At 37.6% G+C, this 16,969-nt stretch overlaps 1 protein-coding gene and 1 pseudogene across 1 annotated transcript in view; both read right to left on the bottom strand.

The window, feature by feature from the left end:
• The window catches only part of LRRC7 (leucine rich repeat containing 7), a 544,610-nt gene that overhangs the window by 196,511 nt on the left and 331,130 nt on the right, over positions 1-16,969 (bottom strand). The window contains exon 8 of the mRNA XM_031935208.1: positions 4,958-5,021. Within this exon, the coding sequence (XP_031791068.1) occupies positions 4,958-5,021 (64 nt within the window). The remainder of the gene's footprint in view (positions 1-4,957; positions 5,022-16,969) is intronic.
• LOC111539706 lies at positions 10,508-10,986 on the bottom strand (annotated as a pseudogene).

Consider the following 16,969-nt stretch of genomic DNA (forward strand, 5'->3'; position numbering starts at 1 on the left):
CTATAATTGCTGAAGAAGCACATTTATAACTACAATTTCAAAATAATGTACTTAGGAATAAATTAATTAAAAATGTGTGAAATCTTTTTCTGAAGAAAATTATAAAACTTACACATTAAAATAGAAAATAAATGAAGATTATGTCATGTTGATGCCTAAAAAAATGTGATATGATAGAAATGTCAACTCTTTATTATCATTCCAATAAATAATTGAGTTATAGGATCAATGCCATTGTAATCAAGTCCTAACATTTTTTCTTTTTGACAAACTTGATAAACCAATTCTAAATTGATACAAAAAGTAAATGTCCAGATGCCTAAGTTTGAGACACTTTCCCTATTCACTGTCAAAACTTATTGTTTGTGCTAATTACAATCATGTAGCTTTTGTACCTAGAAAATGAGGAAAGTAACTCATGAATATATAGAAATCATATTTTGTTAAGAGGTGATACTCATCTCCACGTGGAAAGGAAGTGCTACTTAATAAATGGTGCTTGGAAAGCTGAGTCTCTGGAAAAAAATACACAGTACACAGTATAAATAATGAAGCCCCCCACAGAAACCAATTAGGTTATGAAAAAATGTTTTGGCTTTGAGAAGGAAGGACGTCCTAAGCAAAACAGAAAATGTGCTATACACCAAAAAGTATACATTTTTTAATTTTACAATTAAGACCTTCTATCCATCAAAATATACCAGGTAGAAAATGAAAAGACTCTCCAGAGACTGTAAAGAAATAACTGTAGTACCTACAGCCAACAAAGGATTAGTATGTGAAATATATCAAAGATCTCCATAAATCAACAAGAACGGGACTACCAATAGAAAAATGGGCAAAACCACATAAACTGGCATTTACAAAAGAGGAAATGCAAATTGCCACAAATATATGAAAAAATCATCAATCTCATTAGAAATCAGGGATAGACAAGTTAGTTTAGTGTTTATTTTGTATCCATTACTTGGCAATCTTTCTAGTTTAGCTACAAAGAAAGGTTATATATTACAACGCCTGTAATGAATCTAGATTTTGAATTTGATAACCATGATTTAAAATAAAATAGAATGCACACCATAATTCCAATTTGGTAGGTAGAAATATCTGTGCAGACACGTATAACCAGTATGTATTATGCCACACTTATAGTAAAATTTTAAATCTATTCAAGCACTCCCTGCTTGAATAGCTCAGGATAAGGAAATTGGGTCCTTCTTGAAATAGTCCTGCCCAGTTATTCTTTTTAGGAGTCCTTTGTGGGGCTTTGGTGGGGGCAAAGGGGAGATGCTGCTCCAATAACCATTGTGCTCCCTGCCTTCCTTCCCTGCTACCCATTGCCACTCTGTGGTCAGTGGGTCCCTGCCCATGCTGCTTTCTTTGAATTCCCAAACTCTAAACCACATACAGACTACTTCTCACTTAGTTTGTTAGTCTCCTCTGGGCTGGGCTCTTCTTTCTTTCTGGCTTACAAAAAAGCACATTTTGCTTCTTATCACTGACTTTTCTTGATGAAGGCTCCCATGGCAGAGTTGTTGGGGCCTTCAGTGACACTCTCCTTTATAGAACAGCCCTCTTCTTTCCAGCACAGCCTTTAAAGGCTGTTCTCCTTTATAGAACAGCCCTCTTCTTTCCAGAGGAGAGAGGCAGTGAAGGAGGCTTGCAGCTGTAAGCTGGGTCTAGATTAGGGGGAGGGTTGGCCATGGTCAGCAAAGAGGATGATCCTAAGGGTTGATGTCATCTGGTTCCATACATTAGCCTAATAGTGTTCCATCTCTGACCTGACCCCAAATAATACTTGTTTGTCTTCATTAAAGAAAATGAGAGTAAAGGGAAGAATATACCAAAAAATATTAATAATGGTTATATATAGGATGAGATCATGAATTATCCTTACTCTCATTTTTTCACTTTTGAGCTTTCTATTTTTTAAAAATCGAACATTTATTCATTTTATGTTGAGCAAACAATTTATGAAAGAAACAACAAAAAACTCCCCAAAAATATCTATTATGTTCTCAGAACTTTGCCTAATATCTTCTGGGGATAATTGCTGTTAAAAATATAAAATAATTCCTTTTGTTTAGAATTTTTCATTATTACAAATGCTTCCATAAGTAGATATTTCTACTCTGAATCTTATTTGGGACATTTACACTGCTTCTCAAGCAAGCCAACTTCTGTTCTCATTAGGCCTTCACGTTTTATTTTTAAAATTATAGTCATCTACTCTCCACATTGTCTCTTTACCATGTCATGCAAAAATAAATCATCTCATGATAATCTCGTATGGTGTCAGTATCTAGCTACAGAATAGAATTTGATCTCCTCTCCTTCACATGACATTGTTTCTAGAGGTCACTTATCAGAGCAAAGTCTCTTATTTTCTCATTAAAAATTGTTACTGTTACAACAGCAGCCAGTTCCATGCATATGACTAGTAAGAGAAAACTATGATTAAAAGTGAGTAACATCAGAAACGTAAAGTTTCCCAGTTATACTCTTCAAATACCTAAGCACTATCAAATAAAACCTCCTAGAACAAAGGCAAAAGTAAGAAAAAAACAGAAAACAAAATAGAAAAAGAGATTAATTTTGTGCCTAGCATGAAATACTGGCATATCACAAAATAAAAGTTTTCTGCTCATAGGATTTCTTAGATACCATAAACCATACACTACTGAAACAATTTAAAATTTACTTTTAGTACATCTAGTTTTGAAAAATAAACCCATCTTTTTCATCATTGTTGACTCAAATCTTTACAGTAAAATACTGATTCACACATATTCATATGAAACACTTGCAGAATAATATACCCGACAGAATTGAAACTCATTTAACATACTGAATGTTTGTTGTAGATTATCTAGCATGAAATTCTCTCACAAAGCCTTTAAGATAGAGGAGATTGGTGCCCTTACTATATTGATAAGGAAGTTGGAGAGTGAGCTATAGACCCAAAGGTACCTAGTTAGCTAGTGATGAAGTTGAAACAAACCTCAGTTTGTCTGAATCCACTGTCCATGTTTTTCAATTATTAGACTGACCTATATGTCTTAATAAAAGTGTGAGCAGATCTTAGGTCCTTAACAACTTACATAAAACTACTAGTTTTGCCACTATCTGTTATTTACCACCCTCACCAATCTCTCTGCCTACATTAATAAATATCTCCTTTAAAAATTCCTGAGGTACATTAGGTTATATATTTACGAGGTACTTTTGCCTCAATATGTGTGTTGAGGCCACCCTGCAAACTGCTTTGTAACAACACTGGGTGCATACAAAGCAGAGTAAACTTGACAGTGTAATCTGATAGGCAAAGAAGTCTCTGGAGTTCAGCTTTACTTGGCGTCTCTCAGTTTGTATGTTATGTGGACTCTCGGAGCCAGTAGACAGGCCATGGGGCCACTACTGGGGTCATGGCTGGTGAGGGCCCTTCACAACACAAACTGGGGATGGACTGCTTATCCTGTGCTGGAGGGAGGACAGGGCACAGTCTCATTCATTTATAGCCAGTGAGAGCTGAGTATAGCAAGGCCCAAAGAGTAAGACAGCCAATGCTCCCAGAGAGTTCTGTCTGAGCCCGAAGACCTGACTGCAGATTCAGAACAGAAGATTTAACACAGGAGGCAGCATCAGCTGCAGACAGCAGCCCAGAGACCAGCATGTGCTGCCAGCCTACTTCTGAAAACTAGCTTGAGGCCAGAGAGTCCTTACTGCCCAGGTCACGAAGAAATTTAGCCTCCTCTGCACATACTCAAATTCCATCTTAGGGAGGAAAGCAGGGGATGGAGAGAGGAACATGAGAGACTAGGAACTTTTATGCAAGAAAGATGAAAACAACCTAAAAGGACTATCTAACTTCTTAAATCAGATTAAACGTAATCACAGAAGAATAAAACTCAGTTTTTATCGTTAATAAACAACTGACAGAGGCTGGGGTAATGATCATATTAGCTATGGTTGAAGTAAAACAAATTAATTTTCTTTGTGCATTCAAAATACACTGTGAGTGAAATCCTTTCACCCTTGCACACTGGCATTTATTAGAATATCTTTTGCCAGATCCTGTACCTACATTATCTCATTTAATTCTCACACAAGCCCTGTGTGAGGGAGAACATTATAATCCCCATTTTATATATGAAGAAAATAAGGCTAAAAGAGGTTATGCAACTTGCACAAAGTCACATAGCTAGTAACAGACCTGGGACAGGAAATGGATTGCTTACTTAAATGTTTTAAGTTTGAAATAGTTAAAATACACTTTAGATGAATTGAATTTTTTGAAATTTGAAGATATTCAAGTGGAAGACTTCTGGATAGAGAAAGCTAAGTCATCTTGTAAAGAAGTATATGCTTTCTGATCTGCATTTGAGATTCTGGTCTTCAAGCAAATTTTAAATAAAATGGATGCTTAAAAGGAGGAGGCAGAATTCTGCCAGTCTTGCCAGCAGTAAGGTAGTTCACTAGAAAGACGCTTTAATTACAGTAAGAACCAGAACGCCATTGGTGACTTACTTCTCTCATGCAATGGCACCAAGAAGCCTCCAAAGCAGGTTTTCAAGGTATGGTCTTTGCAGTTAATCAAGTCTGGGTTTAATCCCCTGTTCAGCCACATAATAGCTATGTATGATGGTGACCATTTTAAGCTCATTTCCATAAGGTTAAAATGGCAACATGTCTAATCAGGATTAGAAGAGATAACATAGGTAACATACTAAGCATGGTACCTGCCACATAGTTGGTGCTCAAAACTATCAATCTGTTTCTGGCTCGATTCCATTTTCTTTTCCAAAAAGTGAAAGCTAACAATAACTTCCACTTTTTTATTTTTACATTTAGCAAATACAAATGTGCAATCGAGTTAATACCTTGGTTTACAAAGACAGAGCAAAAGAAATAATCTCCTGGAGTGTAATTATCAAGTTTAGAAAATGAATTTGCTTACCAGCTCACCGAATTCATTATTGCCTAGGTCAAGTCTTTCCAACTGGGCCAGTTTGTGCATTGACCTACAACAGACGGAGGAAAACACTATTGTGAGGCAGTGCATGATACATTGCTCTAAAAGACATTCCAACCACCTTCCTGTCAGATTTACCTGATTGTGCAGTGCACAAAACTGGGGGTACTCTTCAGCAAGAAGTAAATCTCAAATACACAAAACCTATGCAAACTGCCATCTGAAAAGCTTTAGTAGTTTACATAATCTATAGCATCTGTTCCCAAATGCCAATAAGGTTGGCATGCAGGGCTGGCTGCTTAACAAAAATCCAAGAAGCTTATTAAATATCTACACCAGTGGGAGGTGTAGGGTGGGGTCCCACTTCAATATTTTTAAGAGTCACTATAGGTTTGGGAATCAATGGTTGAAACCAATTCTCAGCAAACCACTCTAAAACCTCATAATATGGCACCATTTCATCATCAGTCTTATTATTTTCTATTCTCTTAAATAAACTTCTGTTATAGACAAATTGTAGTAATTGTCTCCCAAACATATTGACTTGAAAGCTGCTATAGCTATTAATAGTTGTTAAACTGATACAGTTTTGGTCTGTGACCTGACCCAAGTCTCATCTTGAATTATAATCTTCATAATCCCTGTATTGAGGAAGGGACCTGGTAGGAGGTGATTGGATCATGGCGGTGGTTTCTCCCATGTTGTTCTCTTGAAAGTGAGTGAGTTCTCATGAGATCCAAAGGTTTTATAAGTGTTTGACAGTTCCTCCTTCACATGCTCTCTCTTGCCTGCCGCCATGTAAGATATATCTGCTTCCCCTTCCGCCATGATTTTAGGTTTCCTGAAGCCTGCCCAGCCATGTGGAACTGTAAGTCAATTAAACCTCTTTTCTTTATAAAGTATCCAGTCTGGAGGAGTTCTTTATAAGTGTGAAAACAGACTAATACAGAAACCTTGGGCAAGAGTTGGTGTCAAAGGTTCAGGGAACCCAAGTGCGCTTCACATGCAGTCAGCATTTCTCAAAGCACTCTCAAGTAAACGTACGCTATGAGAAAATATAAAATCTCTGAAAGTTTTTTTTTAATGTCCCCACTAATCAGAATTCTGTCCTTAAGTCCTGCCTATATAGGAATTCTTGAGACACCATTGACTGAAATCTTATAAATTTTAGTTTTATCACATTTAAAATGGATATAGAAATTACTTTACAGGGCTTTTATGAACCTTAAATGAAATATTACTGCAATCCGGACACTATCAGATACTCAGAAATGCAAAAAAAAAAAAAAAAAGGGTGTACTCTTTCTTCACTCAGCAACTATTATTGAGAGAGTATCATGTGCTGATCTGGGGTATGGCAGAGAACAAAACAGACAAAAATTCCTCCCTCAAAGGACTTTACATCCAGTGGGGAAGAATGAGAGCAAACAAAATAATAAAATAAAATAAAACAAAATAATGTACTAAAAGGTTACAAGTGCTACAGAGAAAAGTTAAGCAGAGGAAGTAGATGGGGATAATTCATATAAGGATTTAATTTTTGGTAGGATGATCAGGTAAGGCCTCAATGAGAATATGGAATTGGAGCCAAGGCTGAAAGAAAAAGAAAAAGCATGCTAATATGGAGATTCTAAAGCAGGGACATTTTACTTGCTTGAAGACATCCTAGGAGACCAGTATGACTAAAGAAGAGAGAGAGGGGGAGGAATAAAGAGATGATGTAATGGGGAGTTGCGTAATATGTGATCTTACAGCACAATGTAGAGACTTTGGCTTTGATTCTGAGTAGGATGGGGGGTCACTAGTAGGAAAGGTTTTTATGAAAGATGTTTCTGAAATGAGTATCTGTGATTGCAGGCTTATAAACAGACTGAGGGGAACAAGAGTAGAAGCAGGAAGATCAAATAGGAGGCTAATGTAATAAGTCAGATAAGAGGTGATGGTGGCTTGGACAAAATCCATTTTTTTCTTATTTCTTATTATAAGAAATTTATGGCCACAGTGGTGGCCATAAATAAAGCAATGGCAAAAGTGTTGAGATGTGGTTGGGTTCTGGATATAGTTAAGATGAGAACTGAATGTCTTGATGAGTCAGCTGTGAGGAATGAGAGTTGAATGTGACTAAAGGTGTGTTTTGGTCTGAACAACTAGAAGGATGGAGTTGCAAGTGACTGATGAGGAAGACCAGGTGGAGCAGGGTTTTGGGTAGACTGGAAGTTCAGTTTTAGGTGTTCAGTTGGAAATTTCTACTCTAGAGTCAACTAGAGATGTTAATCATGCAGTTGCATAAACAAGCCTAGACATCAAGAAAAAAGTCTAAGAAAGACATAATTTGAGCATGGTAGCATAGAGTTGGCTTACCAGCTCACTAAATTCATTATTGCCTAGGTCAAGTCTGGGCCAGTTTGTGCATTTACCTATAACAGTTGAAGAAAAAATACTATTGTGAGGTCTTGAGAATATGAGATCATCAAGGGCATAAATGTAGATGAAAAGAGAACAAGTCTCAATGGATATGAAGAATAAATAAATAAAACTGAAAAGTGACTAGGGACATAGGAGAAAAAATAAGAAGAGTGTAAAGTCCTGGAAGCCAAGTAAGAATAGTATTTCAAGGTGGATGCTATGACCAATTGTGACAAAAGCTGCTGATAGATCTGAGAACTCACCACTTAATTTGACAACATGGAGATTAGTGGTAATTTTGAGATGATTCGTTTTAGACGTTTTAATCTTTTGCTAATGCTCTTTCTTCTATTCAATTTGCTTTTACCCATTTATCACTCAAAATCATTTATTCAATAACAAAAATGTATTGATTTTCCATTTTCTTTCAAGTTTCAGGGTTTTAAAGATGAAAGGTGTTGTCCCCAATATTAAGTAATTCATAATCAAGATAAATTATAAATGGAATGAATAATTTCTACCTAATATGGTATTTGCCATAAAAATCATACATGTAGGTTGTTAAAGAACAAAAAGAAGAGGTACTTTTTCAGTAGGGAGGTAGGAATAGAAAATAGAAGGCTTTACTGAAGCTTTACTTTGGAGGAGCTGATGAGGTTACAGAGTCAGGGGAGATGGTCATTTCAGGAGAAAACGTCAAAGAGGTGAGATGGAAGTCCATTCAAGGAATTGCAGGTTAGTAGGAATAGTAAGAAATAATGTGCCAGGTGTGTTGGCTCACACTCGTAATCCCAGCACTTTGGAAAGCTGAGGCAGGCGGATCACCTGAGATTAGCAGTTCGAGAGCAGCCTGGCCAACATGATGAAACCCTGTCTCTACTAAAAATACAAAAATTAGCCAGGCCTGGTGGCAGGTGCCTGTAATCCCAGCTACTCAGGAGTCTGAGGCAGGAGAATTGCTTGAACCTGGGAGGCGAAGGTTGCAGTGAGTCGTGATAGCACCATCGCACTCCAGCCTGGGGGACAAGAGCAAGACTTCGTCTCAAAAAAAAAAAAAAAAGAAAGAAAGAATGTAAAAATTGGTAAGAAATAAGAAAAATGATAGGAAGTAAGAAATAATATGTAGGTAAGCACTAGATCATGAGGTTATCTCCTGTGTTAAGCCAAGGAATTTGAGTTTTAGCTTGAAGGCAATGGAAGGCTTTAAGGTTCAGGTAGGAAAAATATGCCAGGTTTTTATTTTAGAAAGCTCACATCAGCAACTTGGAATGACGTGGGGAATGTGGAGAGGATATGCTAGCCATAAGGCCAAATAACAGACTGTCTTGAAATTCATGTGGGATATAATTGGGGTCAGAAATAAGGCAATGGCAATATGAATAATGTGGTGGCGGATAGGAGAGATGCTTTGGAAAAAGACATGACTTGATTAATGATGATGACTGATTGGATGTCAGATGTAAAGGAGAGGAAAAAATTAAAGATAGGCTCTCAGTTGAATAGGAGTGAGAGAATATTAGAATGGAATAAATCTAAGGTGGAGATAGGTTGAATGTAATGGATTGTATTTTAAATACTATATTGGCTTTGAGGTGAATGCAAGACACTTATATTAGGAAAAAGTGTGTGTGTGTGTGTGTGTGTGTGTGTGTGTGTGTGTGTGTGCGCGTATGTGTGTGTCTCTGGAGCTCAGGCAAAAAGTCTTCACTGGAAATAAAGACTCCAGGAATAAAATCTTATCTACTCTACCTGAAAACGAACTCTCCTTTTTAATCCACATTCCATTTTCTTCCTTTTGCACCATTTACTTGGAGTTTACCACACACTTTCTTGAATTGTTAGTTTTTTCAAATCTATCAGTCTCCTTTCTGCCCCCAGATCTTAAAATATGTTTCAAGATGCCCAGAACGTCCTGTGTGGGACCACCAGCAGTCCAAAGATAGTTGTGAAACCTTGGCCAATGTTGTAAGAATATCTGCTACACCTCTCACTAAATCTAGACCACTGAATAGGTGCTTCTAGGGCAAGGGGGTTGGGTAAGAGTTGGGGCCCAGGAGGAGAGAATTAGATCGTCTTCTGAGCCTGGGAATATGGAGTGGCAAACAAACAATAAGCACCAAAGTATTGCGGGCCCAGAGGAAGGACCAAGTAGCCAAGTGTGGCAAGTGAGTAAGAAATACACATAGGAAGAGTAGGTCACCTGCTTTTGACTTGACTGTATAGTTCTAGGCAACATGTATTCTAGTGAGAACCATAATGAGCTAAAGACCAGAGGTCCTTTGGCAATTTCCAGGATTCTATGAATTCTGTAGTTCTCACTGATGTCCGAGGAGGGTATGATATAAAGCTGAGAGTAGATTTTTTGCCAGTCCAGTGGTTGAGGCCCAAGACAAAACTAATTTCATTAAAAGAAGAAATGAGTGATATCTTATGCTTCAGTGTCTTAAGGAATATTTTATTAGTATTAGGACTTATCTTTTTATAGGTTAAATATTAATGATCTCTTAAATCCCTTGTATAATAGTGTTTCCAGACTCCTAAACACACCGATTATTCAATTTAGATCTACTAAAATTTGCCAGCGTTTACTTTCCAAAACAGAGCAGGCCCAAATCTATCTGGCACTCTTGGTGTTTTTTTTAGTGGTTCCGGATTTAATTGGGGGTGAAAGGGTGCTGCACAGTGGCTCAGAGGGCCCACAGCTGGGCCCACAAGTGTTTCCTTTTGCTACTGAACAGAGAAGCGTGGCTTGACTAGAAACAACTCTGGGCCCTTGCATCTGCCTCCAGGACCTGGTGGGACATGGGGCGGCTCTGCTGACCACATCTTCTCTTTGGAACACCCCTCCCACCACACTGCCCTGGGTCTGCGAGCCTTCCACCCATGCTGAAGTCAACTCCTTAAGGGAGAGTCTGGCGGTCGCAGCCCCAACTGGGGATGGACAGGGAGTGGGAAACCCCAGGGGCCCCAATCTAGAAGTCTCCCTCCCAGCCATTTTGGGAACAATAAATACTGTGTGACGGTGGCAGGGAGTGGAGGTTTCGGCCACTGGCCAGCAGGCAGCGGGGGAGCCGGCAGCGGGCCCAGCCACCCTGCCCCGCCGCGAGGCCAGGCCTGGGGCCCCAACCCTCACTCCGTGTGGACAATGACGTGGGTGCCAGAATCCGTGAACACTCCCGCTCATCTCCCCCGTCCACCGCGCAAACCAGGCGTCTTCAAATGGCTTCTGCATCTGACCTTTGCTGAAGGCACCCAGGTCTCCCCCGACCTTGGACGAGCTGCAGTCGCTGAACTGTGAGTCTAGAGACTCAAAGTCCTCCTCTCCTGCCTTCATCTTCTGAATGTAGCCGCTGATCAGCTCCAGGGCCGCCTCCTTGGTCTGGGTGATCTCCTGCCGCCAGGTCGAGGGACGCCTTGACTGGCTTCGCCAGCAGGTTCGAGCAACAGACGCTGGCGGGCTCCCACCGCCAGATTTTGCCGCCACTGCTGCTGTTCCCGCTGGGCTGCTCCCACTGGCTGGCGTTAGTGATATGGTTGAAGTAGTACATTCAGCTGAGGGGGCGGCGCATGCGCTTCTCCCAGCCAGGCAGCAGCTTCTCGTCCGCCATCTTCCCTCCTCATGCTCTTGTTTTTGTAAGTAAAGTTTTATTGGAACACAGTCATATTTATTTGCTAACGTGTCTAGCAGATACAGTTGGCTGCTTGTGTACTACAACCACAGAACTGAATAGTTGAGACTGACACCCTATAAGCTGCAGAGCCGGAAACATTTCCTATCTCTGAGGGCCGGGTGGCACTTAAGACAATGTATTAAAAAAAAAAATTATTTCTTACTTTTATGTTAGTGTAGTTTAAATTTGATCGATTCTTATTCCACCCCTAAGTCTTTTTCTATTGCTTTTGAAACCTTTGGTTCATAACTTCATGCCCAGGAAACTATATTTTAAAATTTATAATGTAGCTTTCTGCTATTCCTTTGACATTCTTTTGAATGGGCAACAATTCTTTTCTTTTGCTTGTTCTGGGGGAAAGAAAAGCTGTCCCATAGGGTTTTATGACCCATTTCCTGAAGCTTATTTATTTTATTTAAAATACCATTTCTTCCATTTTAATTTTATCTCATTTTATTTATATGACCCTAGTTTCCATCAGTTTTCAATTATTATCACTATAGTTTCATTCTGTCATTACATTTTCTACTTTTGAAGTTGTGTTTCTGCTGTTTCCCTACATTTTGTACCTTTAAAAATTTATATTCTTATTTATGTTTTTAGAGATGGCATTCAGTATTATTTGCTATATTTCACTCTTCTAAGTTTGACTGTCTTCACTTACCCACAAGATTTTAGACAGTCCATAACACAGTTTATTACTTTTCTTGTTCATGTGCCAGTTGCTAAACTATAATCATTCTGTCGAATTGTCCAAAAAAAAGTTCCTTTAGATGAACATATGTAATAGGGTTTTAATTTAATGAGCATACAAACAAGTAAGATTTTCTCAAAAAAATAAAATAGAACTCATGGTGATTTTATGTTAGTAGTGTTCTTTGTGAGCAATCATTCATTCATTCATTCCTGTAATGTGCTTCTTTGTGGCAGGTGCCCTGTGGGTACTGGAGTTACAAAGATTCCAGAGACGCAGGGTTTCTCCACCTCAACACTACTGACATTTTGGACAGGTTAATTCTTTGACATAGGGGACTATCGTGTGCATTGTAGGATGTTTTGCACATCTTACACAGCCTCTACTCTGAAGGGCTTATTTTCTAAATGGGAATGACCTTTAAATGAATAATTACTTCATAGAATGATAAGTGCCACGATAAAAGTATGTATAGATTGCTATAGGAACAGAAAAGAAGGAATAACGAAGAGTTCAGTAATTAGGAATAATTTTAAGAAGTGACATTTGAGCTGGTTTTTAGAGAAACTTGTTATAAAAATCACATGTACTTGCAAATGTAAAGAGAAATAATGAAAATACTGAAAGAGCAATTCTAAAGTTGAGATATAATCAACAGATTTTTTTGAGATTGTAGCTCGAGATAGTGTTAGGCACATAATCTTATATATGTAATACATCCTCAAAGGATGTAAAAGATTTTGGTCCAAAGTGAAGAAGCTCTAAAAATTCCCATTAGAGTGTGTTGCAGGAAAGTCTATTGTCCTACTCTCATGAATGGAAAAGGAAATTTCTGGAATGTAGTGTTTCTCAACCTTGGCACGACTGACATTTTGTATGAGATAATTGTTTGTTGTGGGGGATTATCTTGTACACTGTAACATGTTTAGCAGCATACAAAGTACCCACTAGATATAAGCAGCACTCTTTACAGTTGTTACCATCAGAATGTCTCCAGACATTGTCAGATGTCTCCTCTCTTTACTGATTGTCAGAAAAGTAAGCACCTTACCTCCATTTGTTACCTCCTTATGCTACTAGGTGGGTTCCCACGTGGCTTTCCCTTAGCTATTCAAACTAGCTTACTTGAGGAATGCCCTCATTGGCTCTACTCCTTCTTCGTGAAAGTAAGTAAGCACAGGTGGGTCTGGGGCCTATCTCCCTTTCCCCACATGGAAGTCCATGGGTGTGATTTCCCTATACAAACAGCTGAACTTGAAGATATGATCATTACTGTAGGTCAGGGAGCAAATATTAGGACTTGATCACAAGTTTGGCACACATTCTCCATCAGTAATGCTAACTATTTGAACTTCATCCCTCTGAGCCAAATATTTTGCTGATTATTTAGACTCATTTGCATATTAACTCAGTTATCTTAAGGAGAAAAGTTCTAATAAAAATGGTTGTTGTATTAAATATTTACCAATCTGTAGTCACATTATACATGTAAAATGGTTGAAATGTGTAAAATTTCTAAATCGTTACTTTTATTATTGCTGTTGCTCCTGCCTATATGTTCTTCCTGTAAATCTTCTCATAGCCAGTCCCTTTTCCTCATCTCAGCTCATATGTTAGTCCATTTTCCACCAACCAAAATAAACTATCCTTCCTGCCTTCATTTTATATATTACCCTATTTTATTTTCTTATTAACGACCACTGAAAATATCTTAGTTTTTATTTGTTTACTTGTTGTTTTTCCCCCTCTGTTAGATTTAAAGTCCATTAGAGCAGGAACTTGCCAATGTTATTCACAACATAAATAGCTTCTCAACCACTGACGGTTAAATGAAGACATTTACACAGGCATGAATGAATGATTCTTTACCAGTAAGAAGCTGGAATTCTAGAATATTTACAAAGAGAAACCACTCAATTTCTATCAAGCATCTATAATTAATTGATAGTTGCCAAGGGGGCAGCTACAATTAATTAACAGTGGTCAATGAGAAATCCTGATAGGCCTATTTTAATGAATAGTATAATGAGGATACATTAGTTCACTTATCATGGAATATGCATAGAGCTAAAGGCAGATAAAGCCAAAGTGCCCAATCTCTGTATGTTCAAATCTTGTGTTAACTTCCTGACATTTTCAATAATAGGTTTTTAAAAAATTCAAATAATAAAAGAAATACTAGGTGAGATGTTTAGGTAGTTTTTACTTCTCTGAATATCTGAAGTGCAACAACAAAACTATATATATATAGTAGCTAAGACAATGGACCCTGGACTCAAACTACCTGGGTCTGAATCCTGGTTCCACCACTCACTAGCTGTTTGACTTTGAACAAGCTAAATAACATCTTTGAACCTCAGTTTTGTCATCTATAAGAATGATAATAAGAATCCCTATGTTATAGGGTTATTGTTATGATTAAAATAGTTAATATAGGTAAACCATGTAAATAGTGCTTGACACATGATAAATACTCTCTGTGTTAGACATTAAAATACTTAGGGAAAGCTTTCAGAGTTTGAAACAGCTTTAGAGATTGTCTAAGAAAGTGATGTCTACAGTTTTTCCAAGGATTTACAGGTGTTGCATGATTTTTAAAAAATTTCAGATGGCCAGTACATTTTGGCAAAGCTTGTTGAAAAAAATGTTAAGCTTCTTATTGGCAGGACTTCTCAGACAAAATATACAAATGTTCGTTGTGAATTTCTAACAGATGGAAATAGTTTAGACTATTTCCTGTTTATGTAACCAAGGAATTTTTTCTTTTTTTCTTTCCTGCAGGACATTTCTTAGACTAGACGCACACTTTGCCAGAAGTTTTGTACCACAACTTCATTTCACAGAAGATGAAACTGTTCTTATGTATCTCAGTCTGTGAAATCATTTATATACTTAATTTATGAAAACACAGGCCTGGGTATATTTAAATGGGTTATTATGAGTATTTAAATTAGATTGGATCATCCTCATTTGTCTGCTTGAAACTCTGACCTGTTAGGCTCTACACCTGCGCTCCCAATATTCACTTCAGGCTCTCCTTGCATTTATGATTATTTTGGACATAGTTCTCTGGCTTAGTGTCACATTCCCCTTAAAGACGATGTGGTTTTGCCATTTGGCCTTATGCACTGTAACCTCAGCAAAGGGAGACACTCCCTTCTCACTAGATGAGAATTGGTGCCTTGCTCCATATCACACAGAAAATTAGTGACAGTGCTGACACAGGATCTTCATCTCTTTTTCCAGTGCCGGCCAGTCATCTGAATCTGGCCTGTTTTGTCTGGCTTGACCATTGTTTAAATATGAATGTTTTTATGAAAAATATGTGCTCTACAGTTTACTACATTCTATGCCAGGAGTCAGCAAACATTCTCTGTAAAGGGCCACATTGCAAATGTTTCAGGCTCTGCAGTCCATATGGTCTCTGGCTGTACTCAATTCTACCATTGTTATGTTACATGATATGTTAACAAATAGACATGGTTTTGTTCCAACAAATCTTTATTTACAAAAGCTGACGTGCCAGATTTGGACAAGACATAGTCTTATCAACCCTATTCTATGCCTGTTCTTAAAGTCTAATATTTAAGTTCCAGACCTTGAATAAAGATATAACAGATAAATTAAGGATTGAGAATATTTATTATTATAAAATTGCCACTAGATAACTATTTATATGTGTTTATTATTTGAAATCCTTAACAATTTATATGTATGTATTATTTCAAATAATGAGGAATACTGCTGGAATCTAGAGACATTTGCTCTCAATATTGTCATCTTGGTTGCATTTATTAAAATTAAGTCCTTCCTATTATGCTATCACTTTACAGCATTTATCCAATTGCAAAGTTGGAAAATACTCCAGTTGAAGCAGTGATGGAATTTATGCAATATTTTGGTACATCTGTCACTTTGATAAAATTGTAAAATCTATGATTTTCTTTCTATCAGATTCAGAGATTTTATCCATTTAAATGTATGATTACCTCTGAAGCCACATAAATTTGGCTGGAATGTTGTTTTCCCATAAATTTCCAGTGCAGTAACTTGGATTTGCTGACTCAGGATTCTGCAAATTTTTGGCATGGACTTAAGCATTCCAGTTTTTAACTTGTTTTTCAAATGTGCTCACTCTTTCCAATTACTGGCTATTCATGGCACAAGGACAGGAAAACTTCTCCCAGTTATTGCTGTCTGATGTCTCTCTCTTAATGAAACTTAAAAAAAGAATTTTTTCACTTTGCTTAGTCTGTGTCCTATGTTTAATGGACATTTGGATTTTATGATTTAGACCTGTCAATTTTATCACATAATCATGTTCTTCTCTTGTTATTAATTAATCTCTTTGAATAAACTACACATTATAAAATTTTAGAAATAAATTGCTCTTTACAGCACAGTTACTGAAGACTGCAAGGCCCAGGATTTTATATTCTTCAAAAATGCAAACTCAGGACGGGCACAGTGGCACACACTGGTAATCCCAGCGCTTTGGGAGGCCAAGGTGGGTGGATCACCTGAGGTTAAGAGTTCGAGACCAGCCTGGCCAACATGGTAAAGCCTCATTTCTACTAAAAATACAAAATATTAGCCGGGCGTGGTGGTGGGTGCCTATAATCCCAGCTACTTGGCAGGCGAAGGCAGGAGAATTGCTTGAACCCGGTAGGTGGAGGTTGCAGTGAGCTGAGATCGTACCATTTCACTCCAGCTTAGGCAACAAGAGTGAAACTGCCATCTCACACACACACACACACAAATAAATGAATAAATCGATAAATAAAGGAAACTTGTGGAACACTTCATTATGAGAAAATGTAATTTATTGTTGTTATAAACCAGGAAACATTAAATACCTAATGTCTGATGGCAGGTAAAACATGATTTCTATGATCAAATGTTTCTTTTAGTTAATACTATATCTTAAACCAATGTCACAGCTGTGATTGCTATGTGCTTTTCAGCATTTCAACTCAACTTCCCTCAAGAACAACAAAAAGCCAAACTGGCTTCTGGCATCTTCCAAAAGGATATGTGACCAAATTAAACATTTATTATTTTGTAAAAGAATATTGGGAAGACCTGATTTTTTAAACCACTTTGTTAATATTTATCAGTTAAGTTATTCCTCCTTGCAGTATTTAAATTATTAGGATAAAAATTGAAAATATATAATTTGCATTAAGCTGTCACGTATTTTGAGGATTTCCTTAGGAAATATTTTTT

The sequence above is a fragment of the Piliocolobus tephrosceles genome, chromosome 1, assembly GCF_002776525.5.
Source record: "Piliocolobus tephrosceles isolate RC106 chromosome 1, ASM277652v3, whole genome shotgun sequence".
NCBI classification, from domain to species: Eukaryota; Metazoa; Chordata; class Mammalia; order Primates; family Cercopithecidae; genus Piliocolobus; species Piliocolobus tephrosceles.